This window comes from Mauremys mutica, chromosome 7, assembly GCF_020497125.1.
Source record: "Mauremys mutica isolate MM-2020 ecotype Southern chromosome 7, ASM2049712v1, whole genome shotgun sequence".
NCBI classification, from domain to species: Eukaryota; Metazoa; Chordata; order Testudines; family Geoemydidae; genus Mauremys; species Mauremys mutica.
The window spans coordinates 25,053,126-25,076,483 of NC_059078.1; the positions used below are offsets into that span (position 1 = coordinate 25,053,126).

General features: G+C 36.6%; 1 protein-coding gene across 1 annotated transcript in view; it reads left to right on the plus strand.

The window, feature by feature from the left end:
* The window catches only part of ARHGEF3 (Rho guanine nucleotide exchange factor 3), a 267,306-nt gene that overhangs the window by 98,581 nt on the left and 145,367 nt on the right, over positions 1-23,358 (plus strand). Inside the window, exon 4 of the mRNA XM_045024310.1 lies at positions 19,862-19,924. Within this exon, the coding sequence (XP_044880245.1) occupies positions 19,862-19,924 (63 nt within the window). The remainder of the gene's footprint in view (positions 1-19,861; positions 19,925-23,358) is intronic.

Consider the following 23,358-nt stretch of genomic DNA (forward strand, 5'->3'; position numbering starts at 1 on the left):
ATAATAATACAAAACCACAATACATAGTATAATTAGGTTATTCAACTATCAAAGTTACATATTCTCATTTTAATTTGCTGCTGGCTGTATATGCAGCAAAATTTCAGATTTACTCTTTGGCCTTGTAATATACGTATATTCACCTCTTTTGTATTATATCAATACATAAAGGAGCACAGATACAGCATGGTTAAGTGTTTACATGTTGTGATCGCCAGGAAGTGGTATAAGGAAATCTGAGTGTTACCAGGAAATGATTTTATAGTCCCTGCCTGCCTACTTCAGTTTTTTTGCAATTTAACTCCTATAAAATTCATAAGACTTTAAAAAGGTTTGTTCTTTTGAGGATCACAGAAATATTTTAAAAATAGCTTCCCTGATGATTTTACTTACTTACTTCAGCCTATCTGATGCAAGGAAAAGCTGGTAATGACTATAAGAATTTAAAATAACAAGGAGAATACATTACATTTAACAGTGTTTTAAGGTTACTTTGCCATACTACTGCAGTCAGGGAAAGTCTCATTCTGTCCTGTTTCTGGAGTCTGCCTATCTTGGTTGCTTTTATCTGCATTAAACTGATTTGTGCCCACATCTAGACCTCTTATAATCTTCTTTCATTTTGCAACACTAGACCCTTAAGATGTTTGATCTTTAGCCAGCACTATTCAGTGGGAGCAAATCTACAGTTCACTGATCTGCTGTAGAACTGCACTTCACAGAACAGAGTTCTTCCTGCACCAGTTCATTGGTTCAAATAACAAACAGGGTAACTGTGATTTGGCTGAAACTACACATCAGGCATAATTCTTGAGGGGATGTGTAGCAAGCACAAGAGTTCATTTGTGTGACAGAAGCAATTTAATCTACTGGTATTTCTTTTGGTTCAATAATGTATGAAACTGTACCCCAAAGATGAAAAATTGTTGAGATGAAGTTCACATGGAGGATTTACTTAAAATTTGGAAATATTTGCATGTTCCTAAATTTTTCTGTTGAGGGAACTCTCGTTAACAGTGTCAAAAGATTTTTAGAAGGTAATGGGGGGGAGAAATTTTGCACAGTTAGTAACTTGCATTTTAGTGTGCAAAATGCTACAATAGTTCATGCTCCTGTAAATAATTATTCTCCACAATCCACTTTGCAGTTGATGTTGTTGAAAGATTTTTAGCGTGTGTGTGTGTATTTAGGTCTGTTCAAAAATATTTTTCTTAAAATTAAGGTCAAAAGTGACCAGTGATTTTTGGGTGTCTCAATGTCTAGATGTACAACTTGAGACACCTCAAGGGGACCTGATTTTTTCATAAGTACTGAACATCAGTCCCTGGAAATAAGGCCCCTTTGAGATGTTTCAAATTGGACATCCCAAAACTGAAGTGACTAAAATCACTAGTAATTTTTGAAAGTCTTGGCCTAAATGTCAGAAAACTCCCTATGGCATTTTTTTAACCTTTCCATTTTTTATCTGTCTATACATCAAAAGGAAAATGAAGCGGTGATTCTCATTTTCAAATGACTTCTTTGCTGATTGATATCAGTTTAGTGGTTTCGTAGCCTGTCTCCTTCCTCTGCATTCAGCAGAAGCCTATCATTTAAGCTGATAAAAGATCAAGGTCTTACAGTTAACTGAGGTGCTCTTACCAGTATGTGTCAGTTTTTGTCTTCTTAAAATGTGAAATAAAGTTTAATGGTCTTTAGCTTTCTGCCCAACTCAAATTCTTTTTGATATTCCTGTCTGTTAGAAGTATATAAAACTCTGAAAAACAAGCCTGTATTTGATGTTCTGAGCAAATAAGAAGAAATTAAAATAAGTGGAGTGAAGATGGGGGGGGCCATGGGAAATAAGCAGCATATCACTTGTTAAAAGTAATTTCTTGTAAAAGAAGATGTTTGTCAGAGGTAACAAAATATTGTTTGTTAAATGATTTGCCTATTGCTCATCAAATGATCAGTAGAAACAGTATAGTTCAAAGAGCCTACCTTTTAAAAACTATTTTTAACTTTTGCTCAGCCATATTAAGTTTATCTGACTACTGCAAATTTAATTACGTTTAGCCATAACCAAGTTCTCACACTGTTCTCCTTATTTTAGACATTTGTAGAGTTGGGATATTAACATTATTATGCTTTAGAACATCTCCAAATTCCCGAAGTCCTATTAATCAGAATATGAAAATCTTAAAAATATAATGAGCCAAATCCTCAGCTGGTATAGACGGGTGTGGCTTCATTGACTCACTTCTGATAGCTTCATGGTTTTGATTTTGAGTTAGCCTTTGAATATAAAACAAGAAAATATTTCACATTAAATGTGTTTTTCAAAAAGACATGATCTTTTCCCTCCCTTTTGATGAGTCATTAAAACAGCAGGATCAGTGGATATTTGTTCACATAAATTACATGCAGATGTCCTTTGCATGTGTGCATTCAATCGGTTGTGTGACCTAAAGAAAGTACACAGAAATACATATACAAATCACACTGAGCAAAATTAAGGGGCTGTGTTTAAATAAATTGACAAAAGATTTCCTCAAGGGATTTATCTGTTGTATGCTTAAAGGATATATGATTTTAAACAATAGACAATGAGACAATGTTCTAAACGTTAATGAGGGACAATGCATGTAATTTTATGCAAATATTGGAAATTTTTATAAAATAATAGTACATGAGCTAAGAGAGCCTGGAGATTTATTGATGAGAATTGTTTTTTTAAACCGTCTTTCTCCTCTCTCTTCTTACCCGAGAAGAAACTTGTTAGCATCCAGATGCAAAAACTCTCAAGGAGGTAGTCTGCTGATCTGATCATGAGACTGGGGCCTAATTTTGTGAGCCCTTCAGAAGCAGAGCTTCTACTGATGTCAATGCGGGGGAGGGGTGAACGTGAACATGGAGATCTTGCAGGATGAGGGTCACAAGTCTGAAATTTGACGACTGATATTCAGTTTGCAATTCTGTGTCACTGAGGTAGCCTGGGTGTATTATCTGATACATTAAAAGGAGCAATACCATAACACAATGTTTTCTTAATACAGTGCGATCACTATTTTCCAAACTCCAGTCAAGTGAAGGTTGTCTAGTTCCCAAAGGCGTTCTGCTCCTGTGGGTCAACTAAGATCAGCAGGAATGAAGCTTTTAGCTTCAGTTCTGTAGAACTAGTGAGCTCAGAAGGGCTAGGAGTAAGCTCATGTGAAGTTCCTGCACAGTTTCTTTCCTACAGAACTTGGGCCCTTTCCAAAATCTTATTTTGAGGCCTCACTTCAGCAGTGCTTCTATGCTTTCAGGATCTTTGCCCACTATTGCTTAATTTCTGCTGGTTTAGGAGTTCCCAGTTAACTACCCTGCCTCTTTCATGAGGACCTTTCAAAACCTTTTGTTAATCAAAGTTTACAATGAAATATATATTTTAAAAGCCCTCCAATAAATAGCTACAGTCTGCTTTGTTTTCTTGACTGAAGCATGTACACTTGGCACTAATCAAGACATTTTGGAAGACAAAAAAAGCACAACATCATTGTCGAGAGTCTACAGTCATCCCTCCCCCACATGTACTGTGCATTTTCGCCTATAACTAGGGAACCTCATAGCCACAACCTCATAGCCCTGCCCATTCTAGTAAAACTTACTAGTGATTATCTTAATCACATTGATTGTAGCAGCAAAAGATTGTCGTTCACACTTGGTAGCACTTTTTCTTAAATAACTACTCTACCCGTTTAAATATATTAACTGCAAAGTAGTATTCAAAGATGAATGACTTGCCCCCAAAACAAACAAACAAAAAAAAAAGCCACCAAAACCTCTCAAAATATAGATGGTTGGGCTCGTGTGCATCTCTCAACTTCTGAGACTTGTACTATATAGCTTGCTTTTGCTTCCTGTCATGCATTGTGGCTGCATGGGGAGGAGTTCCTGCAGAAAGTGGAGAGGAGAAAAAGGGACCACTTTAGTATAAAGAGGATTAAGAAACCTCTTGAAATCTGAGTACAGTACAATTACAAAGTACCTCATGGTGTGGTGTTGCTTTTTTATACATCATCAGGTATGTCAGGGGCTATGTTACTTTACTGTGTGTGTGTGTGTGTCTGTCTTTTGTGCACAAAAATTTCACAGATTTTTGTTTACTTTAAATGCATGGCAGGATTTAAAGTCAGATTGTTTAGGGAGTATATTTATTTATGTAAGGGAAGGATGTACTTAAAAACATGAATATGTAACATGCTATAATACTGCCTAAAGAAAGAGTTTTTTAAATTGTATTTATTTTTTGTAGTGCTGCTGTAAAATGAGAGAAGAGGTGATTAAAAAAAAATACTGAAGGGCCTGCTTCTGCAACCCTTATGTGAGGACCACCATTTTGTCAAACAGTGGGGACTGAAGTGAGTAAAGAGTTAGATTTTGAAGTGGAGAGTTGTAACAGATTCATACTTTCTGGACTGAGCACAGAGGAAGATGCATAATACATATTAAACAATGGCTACACTTACTTGCATTAGGTAGCTTTTAACCATGTGACTATTTCCATTGATTTCAATATGACTACTTGGTTAAATGCTACTTATCATGAGTAACAGGTGTTTTGATCAAGTCTGAAGTGGGTAAAGTTTAACTAATTTACTGGTCTAATTCCAGAACCCCTAATATGATCTCTCCAGTTGGACGACTTGAGAACTTCTTATTAAATGAGGCGATCTTCAAATTACTTGCATGTTTTGCTTTTTTTAAAGCTGATTTAATTCCTGGTAGGATATTTGCACATTAAATATTGATATAAAAGTTGAAGCATGTGGTATTCTTTATCGTTAGTCAGGTCTTGTCAATGTATCCTTCGTGGGTTTATTTTATCCTCTGTGTTTTACCATATATATGCAGTATAGAGAACACATAAATTATCTTCTGATGGGTTAATTGTCTGTATTTGTGCTGGCAGTACTGCAGCTAGTATTTTACAATGTGGTCATTACATTAGATAGGAACATGATTGTTCTTTGTTTATTATAAATGTACAGCAACAAAAAATGCTAAAATCTATCACATTCAAGGAATGTAGTGGAAGTTTAGGCTTGTTTCTGCCAACCTTACTCATATTGCCAAGCATCGAACTCAGTGAAATAGCCACAGTACTAGTCCATGTATATTGGTGGCAGAATCAGTCCCATAGTATGAAGCAGGATGGGTCAGTTACCCTACACAATTGTTCAGAAGACTCTTTCAGATCCAACATTGAAATAATTAAGCAACTACATGATAATGAAATGTTGGACTGGGCTTTTCATACAAATATTAACAATAGTGAAGTGATGCCTGTTCAGTTAGGATCCCATGTTTTGTTAGCAGTAAACGTTATTTACAATGTTTTTCTGAAACTTTAACTCGCAGGAATAAATCCGCAGTTGAGCTTTTGGAAAGTATTACATGGTTTTTTGAGACTGAATTTACCATTTTTCAAGACCCGCCTTAAATTTATTGGTAGGAGACAAGAGCTGCAGTTCTTTTACTTATGTGATTACACATTGCCAGAGTCTTGTAAAATATCTCCTATGTGCATTCACTGTTGCTGATTTAACAAAATACACATGCAGGTGTAAAAACCTTCATTTTTAATTAAATAGCTAGGAGTTCTGTGAAAACAAATAAATATAACACTTAATGCTGTATACGGTATTGTATGATTGTGGTTGTCTGTCATGCATATGTGGATGCATGTAACTACTCAGTCTGTGCATTACATTGGGTATTTGCAGTTACATGAACAATTTTGTGTGCTTACCTTGAAAAACTTGGCTGTAACAAGGGAGGAAATAAAAAAAAATTAATTCAGAATAGACATTGCAATGAGTCACTACAAAGAAAGCTAAATTGTTTTTCTGTAAGTTATAACTGGTATCTTCAGTGTAGCAATGTTATAGCTTGCACATAACTCTTTGACAAAAGTTACATGAAGTAGTTAGATCAAAGACTAACTACAGGAACTGTCTGTGGTTTTAAATATATCAACACAGCCATGTTGAATGCAGAATATTGAGATAGCCGAGACAAAGCAAAATACTAGGCCAATAATTAGGGCACTACCAAATTCACAGCCATGAAGCGTCACGGACTATGAAATCTGGTCTCCACCCATGAAATCTGGTCTTTCATGTGCTTTTACCCTATACTATACAGATTTCATAGGGGAGACCAGTGTTTCTCAAATTGGGGATCCTGACCCAAAAGGGAGTTGCAGGGGGGGTAATGATTATTTTAGGGTGGGGGTTGCGGTATTGCCACCCTTACTTCCGCGCTGCCTTCAGAGCTGGGCGGCCAGAGACTGGCAGCTGTTGGCCGGGCACCCAGCTCTGAAGGCAGTGCCCTGCCAGCAGCGGTGCAGAAATAAGGGTGGAAATACGATACCATGCCACCCTTACTTCTGCACCTTCACAGCTGGGTAGCCAGAGAGTGGTTGCTGCTGACTGAGGGCACAGCTCTGAAGGCAACAGTGCAGAAGTAAGTGTGGCAGTAACATACCATGCTATCCTCATTTCTGTGCTGCTGCTGGCAGTGGCTCTGCCCTCCGAGCTTGGCTCCCGGCAAGCAGACTCCGTTCTCCAACTACCCTGCTCTGAAGGCAACATCGCTGTCAGCAGCAGCACAGAAGTAAGGGTAGCAGTATCGTGACACATTCCACCCCCCCACCCCCCACAACTCCTTTTTGGGTCAAGACCCCTACAATTACAACACCAGCTATTTAAATCTGAAATTTCACAAAATCACGAAATTTATTATTTTAAAAATCCTATCACCATGAAATTGACCAAAATGGACCGTGACTCTGGTAGGGCTTTACCGATAATGGATGACTGCAGCTGCCTAAAATATAAATCTGGTTGAATCTCACGTACAGGCCTAGTTTAGAGAAATTATTTAATTCTGCTACAAATTCTGCTACTATGATGAGCAAGTGCAGCAACATGTGCAATCTCACTAGTGATGAGAATCCTGCAAGGGATTCTCAATGCTTGAAAGGGTTCTCTTGAATCAGTCAAAAAAAATACCATGTATAAAAGTTGTTATATAATGAAATAAGCCAGATAGATCCCTCTTACTGGGAGAAAGCTAGAGGCATAGTTTCACACTCACATACTAACTACATAAGAGATTTTTTTTGTTTTTCTTCAGTTTTCCAGCTGAGACAGAGTACAGCTAAACTGCAGCCCCTCTTACTCAGGAACCACGTAGAAATGGCTTCAGCTGATCCCCTTAATCAGATGGGATAAGCTTGGCCAATAAGGGTCACATGTGAAATAACATGTGTGACTTGCCACATGTGACCTAGCTGAATGAACCGGGCTTGAACTTCAAATAAATGGTTAACAGCTGCCAGTAAAGGTCATGGATACCCAGATAGACCAAAAGGTGTTTATGGTATCATCAAAGGTACAAACATAACTTGATCTAGTTTGTAGATACAGGGAGAGCACTGGTCAAGACTATTTTTTGAATACTTTTTCTGTCTGAGATAGAGCTAGCATGGCTCTATAATAAATTCCTTCTCCCTGAATAGACAAGACTAGAATCTGCAACCTCTTCTAGGTCAGATTTCCAAAGACACTGGAATCCAGGCCTATGGAACAACTATTTGCACATTCACTGGTTGAATTACTTGGCAGCTCAACACCCAAAGAATTGATCTGATCCAAATAGTGCTTGAAAAGAAGGTCTTATCTGGGAAAAAAGTAGCAAAATACGTAAAGTTAAGTATGTTTGGGACTACTTTAATTTACACCTTCTCTCTCCTTGGTGTATAAGACCAATTTAGAATTCCTTGTATATCAGGAGAGTATATGTATTCTCAGTTGTTATCTTTTAAGCATTGTGTTGCAGAAGTGTCTAGAGGCACTGAATTTGGCTTGAGGAGTCTATTGCAAACCATGACATGGATTTAAACATATTTAGCTCTCAGTTAGATTCTAATAATTTGCACTCTTCCTTGCCTTCCCAAAAAGGGTCGGGAGAAGAGAATGAATACCAATCCTCAAACAAAGCTTTGCTGCTTCTTGTCCCTCCAGCATCCTGTATATGCACACCTATTTCCTGTTAGTTACACACAGCGAATGAGATTTTCATTGTTCATTTTGTTACTTTGATGGCAAAATCTCAAATCCATCTCACATTACAAAGACAAAAGAATAAATCTCACTTTTCACGTTCAAAGTTGGATGGCAGAGGATGCTCTCTCCTGCTGCCATTTTCCTGGCAGGGTGGTGAATTTAGGTAGCCGGCTTAAAATAACAAAAAGATTTGGACCCCGTTTTCATAACGGCCTGTAATAGCATCCATTAGATTTTCAGTAAAATCAAAAGAGACAAATGTATGTTTCTAGTAGTTGATATAAAAACTTGTGTAGCTTTTAGTTGAATCCTCTAACCATTCTTGGCCATGTACATACCAATATACAGACCCCATGGTGGCCAGCTAACTGCATGCATACGGGATCGTAATAGAACTTGCAGATCTCTGTTAAAAATACTTAGTCTATTGCTGGACCCTAGAGGGAATCTCCATTAGTTATCAACAGGAGTAGGATTTAAATTAAATTTTCAGGTCCTGAATCAGGGAACAGGAGAATTGCTGTATCGGAGACTTGATCAGGTCTTGCATATTCCAAACAGTAGAGGGCAGTAGAAACATACACAGAAGCTAACGTATTACAAAATTTTAAAGGTTTTGGGGTCTGTTTAGAGTTTAAGTGAATTATTTGCACCAATATTATATAAAGAACTGATATATTAGAGGTTAGAAGATTGGGTAAATCATTCTTTTATGCTTTTCTTCATTCTGTATTAGAATCTGGTATTAGCCTATAAAATTATGGCCCTGTGGGCATGTACTTTGCATCATTCAACCTACAAAGAAACATTGTGCTGTGAGCAAATCTACTTCAGGATCCTGTGGGGTTTCCCGTGTCCTCAGGGCTGCCTTCCAAATCTCAGGACTTTCACTAGTATAACATGAAAGTACCACTAAAATACAAAAGAAGAGGAATAAAGAGATGGATCCTGTCCATGCAGGCCTCAAAGAAGACTGTTCTGAGACTCACTTGTATTTGGATTCACTTGAAGTGGAGGACATGTTATTTTTTCTCTTTTTTAAAAGAACCTTATTTGTTAGATTTTAATCAAATAGCGATGAGAAACCTTGGGATGGAGGGAGGTGGTCATCCAAGGGGAAAATCATAGGCTTTTTGTTAGCCATTGTAGGAAAGTAGGCTCATAGGATTAGTATGACATGGTCTGTTCATCCCCCTTCACTCCTCACACAAATAAGGAGTTGCAATTAAGAGCTTTGTATTGTATCAGTTAATACAAAATTCCTTTTGGCAACTGTAACTTTTATTTCATCATAGAAACTTGAATACCAGTACAGTAGTAATATGATAAGATGGAAAATGGCTAATCTTACATGAGCCCTTAGTCGTCTTCTAGTACCACAAAGCAAGCTGGCATTAAGCTGAGTAATAAGACACCACTGCTGCCTGTTGTGGTTCATTTCTAAAGTCTGCTTTGTGATGTTATATCCTACCATCTATGGCAGGAAATGTTAAATTAGTAATTATTCAATTAACCTTATAATGGAAGATTAATCTTTTGGACAGGTAATTTTATACCCAATTTAAATTGGATCCAAAACAATATTTTTGTGTGTGTTAATTGAGAACCACATGTATAAAACACTTAGGTGGTTTGGGTCAGTATAGCTTATTGTTATACCGAGGAGACCAACCTACCCAAAATATAAAGTTTCTAACTTGATGATTTTACTTTATTTTGGAGCTATATCATCCATGAAACTTCTAATGACTACCTGAAATTAGTATATTTATAATCCCTTGAGAGCCAGAATGGTACTGAACACATTTCAATAGTTTCTTGAAGTACATACCTTTATGTACATTTCACAGCCCACTATAATATAGTGCATCTTGACATGCTTTTATTTGGCAAAATATAATCACATTTTAGAATATAATGCAAAACCCAGCTTCTTACATCGATCTTTTTTCCCCAATAACAATGCTGGAGAGCAGTCTTCTGGGACTTTCAATTTTTCAAGTGATTTAAAATAAAGAAGAGGAGAAGTGCTGCAGTCCCTTTTTTGACCTAGTAGGGATAAATCCTTATTTACATGAAGGGCATGCTTTAGCAATAGGAGCAGACTGGTTTTCTAAAACATAGTTATTTTGGTGCAGTTCTGTGTGAGACACATTTTGGAACAAAAATGGCTAAAGTAGATTTGTTACTTCCTTCCCCATCACGGGATATTTTTTATCTAGTTATTTTCATACATCTTGTATTTCCTCTCCCAGGTGGTAGTATATAAATCTCCGGTATCGATAAAATAAACCTGGTGATGAAGAGAGGATGCCAATCCGTGCTTCCTGTAACAATGTCTTATTACAATAATTCCTGTAATTAAATCATTGCTTTTCTATATAATTAGATATCTTACTCTCTCATCTCCTGTGAGATAATTACTGAGAAGAACAATTCTGTCTTGATATATTGAGACAAGGAAGCATTCTGCTTTTAACCTGCCAGTGATGTTGACCCACATGGTGTGAAAGAGGGGCACTTAGTAGCACCTGCTATATACTTAAAATTGCTAACAGCATGTGTTCTAAAACACAGTCATAGCTTTCCAAAACAGTCTCTGCCCAAAGGTGAATGTGTTGGGATTTCTGTTGTTTGTTTGTTTGTTTGTTTGTTTGTTTTTTTGTGGAAAGAAATTAATCTCTTTGGGCTATTTTTGAGGTTGACAAGGTGGTGGAGGGAACATACTCTTTTAGCCAACAGTCCAATGAAAACAGCTAAAGGTTGACACTTACCATGGATGCAGTATTAACTGAGAACTAGTGCTTTAGCTTGGTTTAAAAATATATATTTTTAACTGTCTGTTGGGCACAAAGAGAAGAAAATGTCCTTAAGTCTAGAGGTATACACTTGAAATGGGTATACTGTGTATATATGAGTAGCCAATGCACACATTTTTGTGTGCAGAGAAGTCACAACAGGACAGGTTTGAATGCCTACTCACATGTGCAGACACACACACACACCTATTGCTAATATCTGCAGTTGAAGCACAGATGAAAGAGGAGGCATCAAAGACTTAAAAACACCCAAACCATTTCCTAGTGAGGGTATAAATCAAAACTGTTCCAGACCTGTTTTTAATTTAATAATTATACAACAAATAATAAAGAACAAATTTGTAGTGAGATAAATGCTACTTGACCACAGATGCATTATGCTGTTCTGGAAAACTTATGATTAAATAGAAAATACTGTGATTAAATAATATTTCAGTTATGACACTAATCAACTAAATAAAAGACATTTAAAATGAACAGGGATTACTCTCTCATTATCTCAGAGTTTTCAAACAACACATCCCTCTATTGGAGAAGGACAGGATATTGACTATAATTTTCGTCTTTTCTAGTTTTTGTTCGGAATTTAAAGTAGAGAGAGGCTCAAGTCAGAAAATTCAGATCCAGATTTTAAATACTGCAAATTTCAGGGGTATTCAGATTTTGGATTACCGGTACTTACCTAATATGGAGAGAAGATCCTAAATAGTATTGATTTATCTCAGTGAGAGACACTAATTTTCATGTATTTTCTAAATTTATTTCTGAGTCTGTTTCTTCTCATAGACCTCTGGAACCATATAATATTGAGGTTTCTTCTTGGGGTTTAATCCAGAAGAAAGTTGATACAATCTCAGAATGTAAGGTCCTTATAGTAATATTAACTTGTCCAGATGGCTTATATAGAGTACATGACATGTTTGTGTTCAAATCTTCAATCATGTCCCATGAGTGTCCCTTTCTTGGTATGCTGATGGAATGATCCATGCTTGTTTATACAGCACATTCTGTTGTCTGGGCTTGTGATCTGTCTGTCACACTCCCTTTCCTATCCGTAGGAATCTATAAGTCTTGTTCTTCATTTTCATTGTAATATGTCAGTGTTACAGAACATGCTGAATTCTAGGTAATATTAATAGGAACTGGGCATGCTCTCTGTGCATGGTACACCTCTACCCGATATAATGCCACTCGATATAACACAAATTCGGATATAATGCGGTTAAGCAGCACTCCGGAGTGGCGGGGCCGTGTGCGCTGGCGGATCAAATCAAGTTTGATATAATGTGGTTTTACCTATAATGTGGTAAGATTTTTTGGCTCCTGAGGACAGCGTTATATTGAGGTAGAGGTGTGTAAAAATTCAGTCCTTCCACTCTAGTGCAATCCTACCCGTATCAGCATATTTGCTTTTGTTGTCATATCATGTTACCTTGGATTTATATAATACTACATGATTTAAGATAAGAGGATAACCTAATACATAATGTGATATGATACAACTAGAATTTTTCTGTGTGTGTTTGTTGTTCAAGCAATGCACACAATCAATATTTTAATATGGTAGGGACACTGATTACTTGCTACTTAAATTACCTTAGGAAGCTCAAGTTTTTGTTATTATACAGTTTAACTGTATTTAACATTTGGATTTTAAATTCATGGAATTAGACATTTGGTTGCACAGCGTGTCTGTAGCACTGAATGGCAGTGAAAATCAGGTAATGCTTAATTATACAAATATACATTTAGAGTCAATGAAGTAGTCATTTTTTACTAGAGGGCTTTTAATTCATTTGTGGTATTTTGAATGTATTTCTAGAAACATGTTCATCAGAAAACATACAGTTGCTGATAGCTTTACTGTTACTTATGCTTTTAAGGCCAGGTTTTCATTCTCATTATTTTCGGGGGGGGGGGGGGGCTCAGTTTAGGCAAGCCCAGGATAAAATTTCAAACAGCATTTAGGTGACTTTCAGTGATACTTAGTCATGGAAGTCACATAAGTGCTTTTGACAATTTTACACACAGAGTTTTGTGCCTGCAGAGATGGAGGCTGGTATTTGAAAATATGGCACTTCATTAACATGGGTGGGGGAGGGGGGAGAAATGGTTCCTGTAGGATTTGGAAGAAATACATTTTATTTTTGAATGATAAACTATGCTTCATATTCCAAAAGAGAAGTAAAAAGATAGATATAAATCCAGTATGGAGGTAATCAGTTATTTGTTCCCTCTATACTTATTAACAAAAAGACATCAAAGAATAAACATCCTTGTCCAGATTACTGTTTTTTCCCGGTGTCAATTATTTTTAATGCATACATACATATAATGAAAATAATTAGTAAAATTAGTTCAAATTTGACCATTATTTTTAGGAATATAAAAATCATGAAGGGCAGTCACATTTTTAAGGCTCTGTGACTGTCTGCTACAACTTTAACTTGCTGGTTTCCACCTAGGGTGACCAGATGTCCCGTTTTTATAGGGACAGTCCTGATTTTTGGGTCTTTTCCTTATATAGGCTCCTATTACCCCCCATCCCCGTCCTGATTTTTCACACTTGCTGTCTGGTCACCCTATTTCCACCTGATGTAATCTGTTTATAATTGTTCAGTTCAGACTGAAGAGGGTTTTACTAAAAACACTTACCTTTAAACATTTTCTTTAAATATTTGAATTGGGACTCAAGAAGTGGCTGTGTATGTGAGAATGGAAACAGATACTACCACCAAGAATTTTCTGTACCAGTGAGGGTTTGGCAGAGCAAAGGAGGCTGGAATGGAGAATGAATCACATTTAACACATTTTGGCAGATGATCCAAGGGTCAATCATACATGCCCTTTCTAAAATAATGGCCAAAAGCCTATATATAGTTGCTGTTGGATAACTCTGCAGCTACAACAGTTTGTCCTGTCTTCTTCAAATTTATTCTAATCCTTCAGCCTTGCTAATTTGCTTGTGTTTCTTATTTAATTTTTTAATTAGCTTTAGGTAGAACACTGCCATGGCTGGAAATGTCACGTTCTTTGTTAATCCATGGCCACGTGACCATGAGTAAGATTCATTTAATGAATTCTTAAGCAAAGGAGCTATCATCTCGTTTTATGTGCTGTCATTTGTTACTATCCTTCAGTGTTAATGTTGTTAGGTTTATGTTATACTTTGCCTTATTTCTGTGTAATTGCGGAGAACATTTATTATAGCTTCAGAGGTGAATTGTTGTTTCCTAGTTGAATGATTAACCTTATATGATTTATAAATATGGAATAATTCACCAAAATTCTAAATATTTATTTTAAAAAGGGGAATAATGCTTCATCCCTTCTAGAATTTGGAGCACATACTCTTTTTAAATACACAAGGTATTTCCTATCTTTCTGTGGTTTCTTCTTTTTAAGAAGAAGAATGTCACCTCCCTGGGTAGTGTATAGACCTCAGCTGCATTCTTTTCCTTTGAAGTGATGGAGTAGCCAACTTTTTGTTATGTTAGAATGTGGAGTCTTTTGGAATGTATTGGATTTTAAGGTTTACAGACTGATGCCTGGTCTACACACAGTTTTTGTACTGGTATAATTATGTTAGTTGCAGCCATGGATTGTGGTTTTTTTTAATTTTTGCTTTTCTTACTGATGAAGCAGTACAACTTTTGTATGTAGACCTGGCATAAAAGAAGAATACTTCCATAGTTCTTGCTTGCAAAGCAGAGACTGAAGAATCAAAGCATACCCAAATATACCAGTACCTAAACCCTTTGGAGTAAACTGAAAGGATTTGGGCAGTTACATATGTAGAGTTTTTATGAGTTATACAGAATATACTACAGTTCGTTTATTAGTACCTTATGAAGCATTACCATGTGAACAAAGTACATTTTGTAGCGCTCTATCCCTGACTTTTTACTTTGTCTTTCATCATTAATTCATCATGCTTGTCCTTATTAATAATGTGGATTAGTTTATTCTGTAAAGTAAAATATACTGAGTGTTGCCTCTGATTTACGCATCTGCTGTTTGGCTGTCTAGACCAGAGTTCCTCTGGCATTCCAGCCTGTCCTTAACTTGTTGCTGATAATGTTTTGCACGAGAACGTAACAGCAAGAGGTGTTCAATAATGCACACTGTAAAAGGGGAGAATGTGGTTCAGTTAAACATTTACATTATATCTTCATATGAGAATTCACAATCTGGTTCTGCTTTGAAATTAAAAAATGCTAAAATGCAACTGTTATGGTTTTAAAATAGTCCTCTACTTTTTTCTCCCACTTTTATATAAAATCCTGGCTATAATTTTGAGGATGAGATTCTGGGCTTTTTCTTTTTCTTTTGTTTAATTCCCTGAAAGAGATTCAAACATAGCATAATTGCATTTTAATATGAAGCTGGCTTGTGGCGTTTAGAAGGGAGGGGAGGGAGGGGGAGGAGCCAGGACGCAGCGTGCAAAGTAAAGGGGGAGGAAGTGGGGGGGAGAAGAGGCGGGTCAAGGGTGGGGGCATGGGGGAAGGGTGAAGTGGGCAGGCTGAGGGTTGAGCCCCCTCCCCGCCCCTGGTACTTGCAGAATAGGGGAAGCAGCCCTGGAACCCCCCCCCCTTTACATTATTTCTTATGGGGAAATTGGATTCACTTAACATCGTTTCACTTAAAGTCACATTTTTCAGGAACATAACTACAACATTAAGTGGGGAGTTACTGTATTACTTTTTTCATGTCAGCAATTGCTGTAGTAGCCATAGGGATGTCATTTTGATTACAAATGATAGTGAAGGTGGTTCATGCACTCATGAATGAGAAGGGAGGAGTCCATGAGACAGACACTCTTCTACCAAAACAGTATGAGAACTTGTGGGATGGTTTTCTGTGGGATGGCTATTTGAATTTGGAAGCTGCTGTAACTTACTTTTTTCCTCCAAGATTTCAAAATATAAATTATGTATATATAGATACTTTTTAAATAAGCCATTTCCCCCTCTTTCTGCTTTCTATCCTTTTATTTGACAGTAGTTTGCATAAACTCTATGTGTGCACCTAGTTTTATGATGCCACCAAATTGTAGGGACGAGTATGCTGACATCAAGTCATTTTAAATGAGAGGGCACGTTACTCCTTTTTCTCTTGTAAAAGGAAGATCAGAAAAGATCAAAATTAGGATAGTGAGGTGGAATAGCTTAAAGTACAAGACGTTAACAGTGTTGTCAACTCTTGCAAGTCTCGTGGTAATTGATGTTTTTCTGAAAGCCCAAGCTCCGTGAGTCAAGTGATTGTGTGACAATATCAGTTTTTGATTAATAAAAATTTCATGGTTGTGGAGAAAAGCATGAAAATGTTCACCAAGTATATAGTAGGGGCTGAAAACCCAAAAGGCAAATAAAAAGCACCCAACATTTATTATATTTTAATCTCATGATTTTTGAATGCTTGGGACTGGCAATACTGCACACAGAGCACAGTAAAAAAACAGTTGCTTGATCTAGAGACTGTTGTCAATATCACAAAAACCAGTGCCAGGTTTGACTTGATTCTGCATGATTTACAGTCTGCACAAAGAGGCCCACAATTTGGAAAAGCGGAGATGTCAGAAGTGAGCAATCTTAATATTAACTTGTGTACATTTATGCAACACTTGTCCATGCTATTTCCAGGTGTAGTCATTGGCACCAGTTGGCATCTACAGTTATTAAAATATGGAAGTAACTACATGGCTGACTTCTTCAGCTTTAGACAAACAACAGGATGGGTGAGGTTATATCTTTTATTGGACCAACTTCTGTTAGTGAGAGAGACCAGTTTTTGAGCATACACACAGAGCTCTTCTTCAGGTCTGGGAAAGGAACTCTGAATGTCACAGTAAAAGGCAAGGTGGAAGAGATTGTTTAGCGTAAGTAGTTAGCACATATTATAAGGGACCATTCAAGGTAGAGTGCACCCTTAACACAGTCATAGGACAAAAAGAGGGGGTTAGACATTGGATTTATAGTTTAATATAACAATATGTAAATTGCTCACTCCCTCTTTTTGTCCTATGCCTTCAGAGGTGTTAGTGGGCCACTCTATCTTCAGTGGTTACAATATATGCTAACAACTTATGCTAAATAATCTATTCCACCTTACATTTTGCAGTTGATGATGGACGTACCTTTCCAGGACCTGAAAGCTTGTGTCTCACCAACAGAAGGTCTAATAAAAGATATTACCTCACACACCTTTTCTGATATCCTGGGACTGACACTGCTACAGCTACACTGCATTCTTCAGCTTTGCTTTTTGTATCGTGTCTTCTTGTATCTTTTCCAAAGCAGCTATTCTTTCATTGCTTTATCTCTGAATGTAAGGTAGGAATTAGTGATATTGACTACAGTGGTCAAGCTACCTTATTGTTTTACCACTATTAAGCAGTACAGGCGAATTATAATTATTTCTATATGTTGCTTTAAGAGTGTGCAGACCTATAAGAATATAGACTGTCACTGTTTTGAGGGGCTTTCTTTAAAGATGTGTAATATTCAAATACTTCAGTGAGAAGTAAAACAATCCTGAATTTTACTTAAACTTGGGTCTTGCCATAAAACCAGGGCCCAATGTGTCATCTATATGTTTTTACTCACTTTCTTTACCACACATAGAATTCACAGTGGGAAATAAATCTTCAGTTATCTCAAACACTTATCTCTGTTTGACAAGGGAGACAACACAGCTGGATAAATAAGGATCAAATTTCTTGTTTTCTAAATCAGTTTGGTGCAATAGAATATGCAGAGCTCTGTTAAATGTTTTTTCATACTATTTGTTTTTCACTGGGCATAGAGAATTCTCCTTGTAATGAACCTGTGTGAAGACATCAGAAGAGTGTCTGTCATGTCACAAAACAAAAAAGTGACTGTGACAGAATGGGATCACTGACTTATTTACCAAAAAGCCAGACAAATTTTAATATAATTCTTGTGGTGTAAATTCACTTGTTTTTCAAACTTTGCCATGTTGGCTATTTGGAGATAGCATTTGTTTGTTGAAATGTATATATTGGAAAGACCTAATTTCAACTGTATGTGCACATGTGCATGCGCACGCAAGCACACACACACACACACACAAAATCAACTTTTATTTCCTTATTTTAAGTAATTTTAATATAAAATGTTCATGTTGTCTTGTCAAACTGCATGCAATATACGTGTAAGTGTTTTTCTCATGGTTTTTGGTAAGAAGTAACATATTTTTCATATAACTATATACTGTAAAGTGCTCATGTGACTTAGGAGCCTAAACTCATTTTCAAAGTGACGTAGGCACTTTTGAAAATTTTACCTATCGTCTTTACCAGTAGTACAACTGTTAGCGTATTTGGGGCATAATTAATTAAACTATAGTAATATGCAGGGTTTTTGTGTGTCTTTCATGGGGTGCATAGTGTTCTAACAATTCATAAAAGGAAAGATCAAACAGTCTCAGCCATCATTAGGGAAGACTTGTAAGTGGAAAATAATAGCAGCCTTGTGAAACGGATCACATTCAGAAATGGAATAAGCACAGGGCATTTTAAAATTACATAAGGACCCAATCAGGCAAACAAATGCACTACAAGAATATTTGCTTCTGCTCAGAGTAATTTGATTCTGGGCAGCAGGAACTACGCTTGAAGTGAAACTGTTGGATTTGGGCTGGTATGTTTTGTCTTCTACTTTGCTGAAGCATGATAGTAGTAAGAGAACAGAACATTCCCATTAAGTTGTAGTGGCTGAAGCACTTGTTTTGATCAGGAGTTCAATTCTTCTTTGGATCACCTTTCTGAAATGAGTCTTGATGTTTTTGATACCTCCAAGTGTATAGATTTTTGTATGCCGCCATTTTCCAGGAAACAGTGCAAAAAAATGGACATGAGTTATTTGAAAATGACTTACAATTGTTGTGCTGGTGTAAAATAGTGGCCTGGGTCAATCAAAGTAATTAATAATGATGACAGAGTGCACACTGGCTCAGTTTTATACTCTCTGAAAAATGATTTAGAGTCACATTTAAATTGAAACCTTGTGCAAAAGAAATATTCAAGAGCCCCTTGAAACTATTAGGGTTGACCTTTTTATACAGATACTCTTCTTTTTAATAATAATATAGCCACCCCAAAGCCTTGTCTGACATTTCACAAAAGGTGAAACTAACCCCTTATGCAGAGATCCCATTCTAGACTTACATACCACTTAAGATCCCACTTAAGCACCATTTTAAAGGCTTGTGTGGTAGACAGGCCTTGTACTGGTCCATAGTGAACTGCATGCAAAATTAGCTATAAAAATAAGCTTTGTTCTATTAAAAAAAATCTTAAATATTTCCCAATATTTACATTTACTTGTATAAAGTAGGAAAGTTTTATTTAAAGATAATAGTAGAGTGCACCTGTCTTTAAATGACTGCTCAGTATCTGAGCAATAAGTTTCAGTCAAAAAGTTCTCACTAACTTCTCATTAAGATGTTATGTGTTAAAATGACTACTAGGGAGGTTATGCTGCTCTGACAGAGCTACCATCCTCCTACTGTCAGATTAAAATAGGTGTCTGGTGGGTGCCTACATGGAGGTTGAAGATCCTGTATCCTTTTATCAACAAATAGCCATGGCAAGTTTGATTCATGCAGCTAATTATTCTACTTCCTCTGAATTATGTCTAAAATTGGGGTTTATAGTTTGAATTACTGTGAGGTGATATGAGGAGGTGGGAGGATAGGAAGAGGAAGCAGGCCAATAAGAAAACAGTGGCACAAAAAAGTGAATATAGAACTAATAGTCACATGTAGCTGTTATCCTCTTAAACTATCAATATGCGTAAAGAAAGAACAAATGGTTAAAGTATTATTTTGTGATGTCTGTTACATGCTTACTTATCTGTTTCAAGATCTTCTTGGTGGCAACTTGGTAATCTTTACTAATGTCTGAGCTTTTCTTTCCATTTTATTTTACAGAAGAAACGGAAACAGAGTACCCAAGATGAAGATGCAATCAGTATCTGCAGCCTTGATGCAAGCGTGAGTAATTTCTTTAGGTTTTTTTTTTTTTGTCTTGAACTAAAATGCGGATATCCTGTTGTTTTCTGAAACAAAGGTACATTGGCCATTTCTGCTGCAGCCTGTTCATTCATGACCTGAAATAACACTAGTTTTGCATACAACTTAAATTTAATATATATCATTGCCAACTAGATTGAAAATGTCCTGTTCCTATAGTGTAATAATTGGAGGATTATAATGTCAGAAGTATAGACTGTTGTTAGAAAGTAATGGATCCCCAGCCCTAGATAAATATCAAGACAAAAACTCAGTGTGAAGCCAAGACACTAAACCAGATGTGAATTTATTTCATTGCATCATTGTATTGCATTGATTTTATTTCAATTATATCAAATGATGCATTATGTTAATACTTTCAAAGTGTATAACCTTGGTATTAGTGCAATAGTGAGAGCTAAGTGCATCGTTACTGAAGACCTGTATTGTGATTGTTCTATGGAATATTTCTGACATTTAGAAGCCAGCTTCTACGCAAAGGATACAGTTTTTAAATGTGTACAGTTTTCTGTTCAAATAAGCTGTTTCTAATTGGCTGATTCTCCTCGGTTCCGCCTGTCTCCTCCCCAGGACTCCCCTTCCTCCTTTCCCCCCAACCCTCCCCCTCCCCTCAAAAAAACAACAACCCAAAAACTGTTTCTGTAAATAAATTTGAGCTATCCAGTAGTCTTATTTGGTAACACTGATTTCATTTTTATGTAAATGATGATTTTACTACACTGATCAGTGTCTGCTTACTTTAAAACACTATTTAGCTTCAGAAGCTGAAAGTTTCCCATTGACTTCAATGGCTGTTGGATCAGGCTTTTAGTGAGGACAAGTACACAGTAAATTGAAATGCCTAATATTTTTCATATTAAGGTTATAATTCTTACATGAGGAGATTCTTACACTTTAAGAGACTTCTCTCTGAAAATAACGTTTAAGATTTCTCAACTGAATTAGAGGGAGATTTTTTCTTTTTTCCTTTCTCAGTGTGTTTGTTTTGTGTATAATCATTTTCACTGTTTTCGCCTGTGCTCATTTAGTCAGTTTCTCCTTTTGCTGCAGATCTTTCACACTGTATGATGAGGAGAAAGTCATTTTAAAAAATACAAAATTTGGATTTTACCATCACATAACATGGCAGCATTTTTCAGGATCAGGTGTGGTACCTGAAACAACTTTGCATTCATTTTTCTAAATTATGGATTAGCTTTCAAGTTGGTGGTGCCTTTTTACTGCTAATATTCAGTGGTGGGTGAGGGCTATACAACTTTTTATCAAATTACTCACTGTGAGAAATGTGTATTTCTTCCTTATGAATATCTGACTAAGAGACACTCTCATAGATTTACACCCCAGATGTATATAAATTATGTTTATTCAGTAGTTCTCACTTTAGCCAGAACTACAGCTAACCAAAGGGTTTTTTATATCATGCCTTTCTGTTGTTTTCAGGCACAGAATGGGCCTAACTGAAAATACATTTATCTGAATCATATTTATATTTCTTCTGCAATATCAGGGTGAAAATAATTCAAATTATTATTGTAAAATGGGTTATTCCATTATATAAATGCAGCACCCAAAATAACCTATGTGAGATCAATCAAATTTCATGAGTGCTTCATGCTCCCCATGATGTGCCAGCCAATTTGCTTAGAAGGTTATGACATGACCTCACTTTAGCCACAGTTTTCCTCAGGTGGCTAAGATATGTGAGAAATATTATATCTAGGGTTAGTCTGAGGTAAACTGGTTGGGGATCTGTATTTCAAGCGATGTCCATTAAGAAAGATATTCAGTTCTTGAGCTGGTGTGGCATTGTAAAGATGAAACATATTTGAAACTGTCTTGGTCACACTTGGTTATAAATGTCACCGTACAAGTATTTGCCCATCTTAATCAAGTCAGCATTGAGGGTGTCTTCAAAGTACTGGGAATGACAGTGCTTGGTCACCTAAGTAAATGTCATCAGCATACATCTGGGTCAGTCATTTGCTTTATCTTAAGTTCTTCATGCCTGTTGTCATAAAATGAACAAAATGTTGCAACCATTTGGCTCCTTCCAGGAGTTGAAGTTGTAGCAGAGGATACTGCATTCTACTTTAGGGGTTATTTTTGCTGAAAGATATTTGGTGATGATCGTTGGTCATTTGCAGAATGCTGGCTGATCAGATGGCAATAGCTCTTTTTTTCATTTCTAGTTGCCAAATCCTATTAAAAAATAACTTTACATATTTTCCTCATACTTCTTTCCCATATAAACAACTGCTATCGTTGCCACAGGAATAGTATATAAATGTGAATTGGAGGGAAGGTGGTCCATGTAATTGTAAATGGTTAGGTAGTTGGTCTGTGAGACAACCTCTGCTAAATTGTGGTCCTTGTTATAAAAATAATTGTGAATTCTTGCTGTAGGGGGAGTCTGTTAGTGTAATATATACATTGAAGGCACCTAAAGAAAGTCTGAGTTACAATGTAGATTCCTTCTAGACTGTTTCAGATTTGTTTAGACTCACCTCTGATTTTTGGTCCGGTATTCTAGATGTTCCTTAGATCAAGACTGAAGAAGATTTGAAGAATTATATGTAAAATCCCTTTGAAGGGCCTGATCCATATCTGACTGTTGCTCTTTCTCCTCATGTTCATGAGCATTAAACAATTTATTTAATTTATCCAAATACAAAAAACAGTAAAGCATCCCCATCCCTAGCTCTTTCGTATAACTTTTTTCTCCATAATTCATAATCATTGGCCTGATCCAGCAAGGTGCCAAGTGCCTCCTGTGAGGCTGTGAGTATCCTTAATTCCAACTCAAGTCAATGGACTTTGTCGGCACTAGGAAATTTCTTACATCTTTAAGGCTGCAGCTGCACCAGTGCTACCCCTGATTCATCTAACCCTACTCAGAGCATGGTGCTCACCAGCTCACGGGATTGGAGCATATAATTATAGTATATAATGGTCATTTAAGGATACTCCTGTGTTGAAGGCCTCACTGGATGTTTAATATGCAATGGAATTTTCACTTAGTTTTATGTTACCATGTCATGTATTTCATCATAAACTCTGGTCAAGTACAGTTTCTTATTCTCAGGCTACAAAAGATGGTTACCTGCTGTGTTGAACATTACATAACCATGCAGTTTTTGGTTTTACTGGCAAATGAAAATGCTTTTCAGTGTTATCAGCAGGATGCAGGCTTTCCACATCTGTAGAGTTGAAAATTATTTGTAGTGATGCTTTTTTCCAATCCCTTAATGGGATACCTAGTTGGATAAGTGCATAGGTTTGTAAATGGCTTTCTCAAAGTGTTAAATGAGACATTCTGAAAGTTTCTAAGATTTTTGTTAGCTTTGATTTCAAGCTTTCTTTACAGTATAATGAAATTGCCTTCTCATCAAGTATTG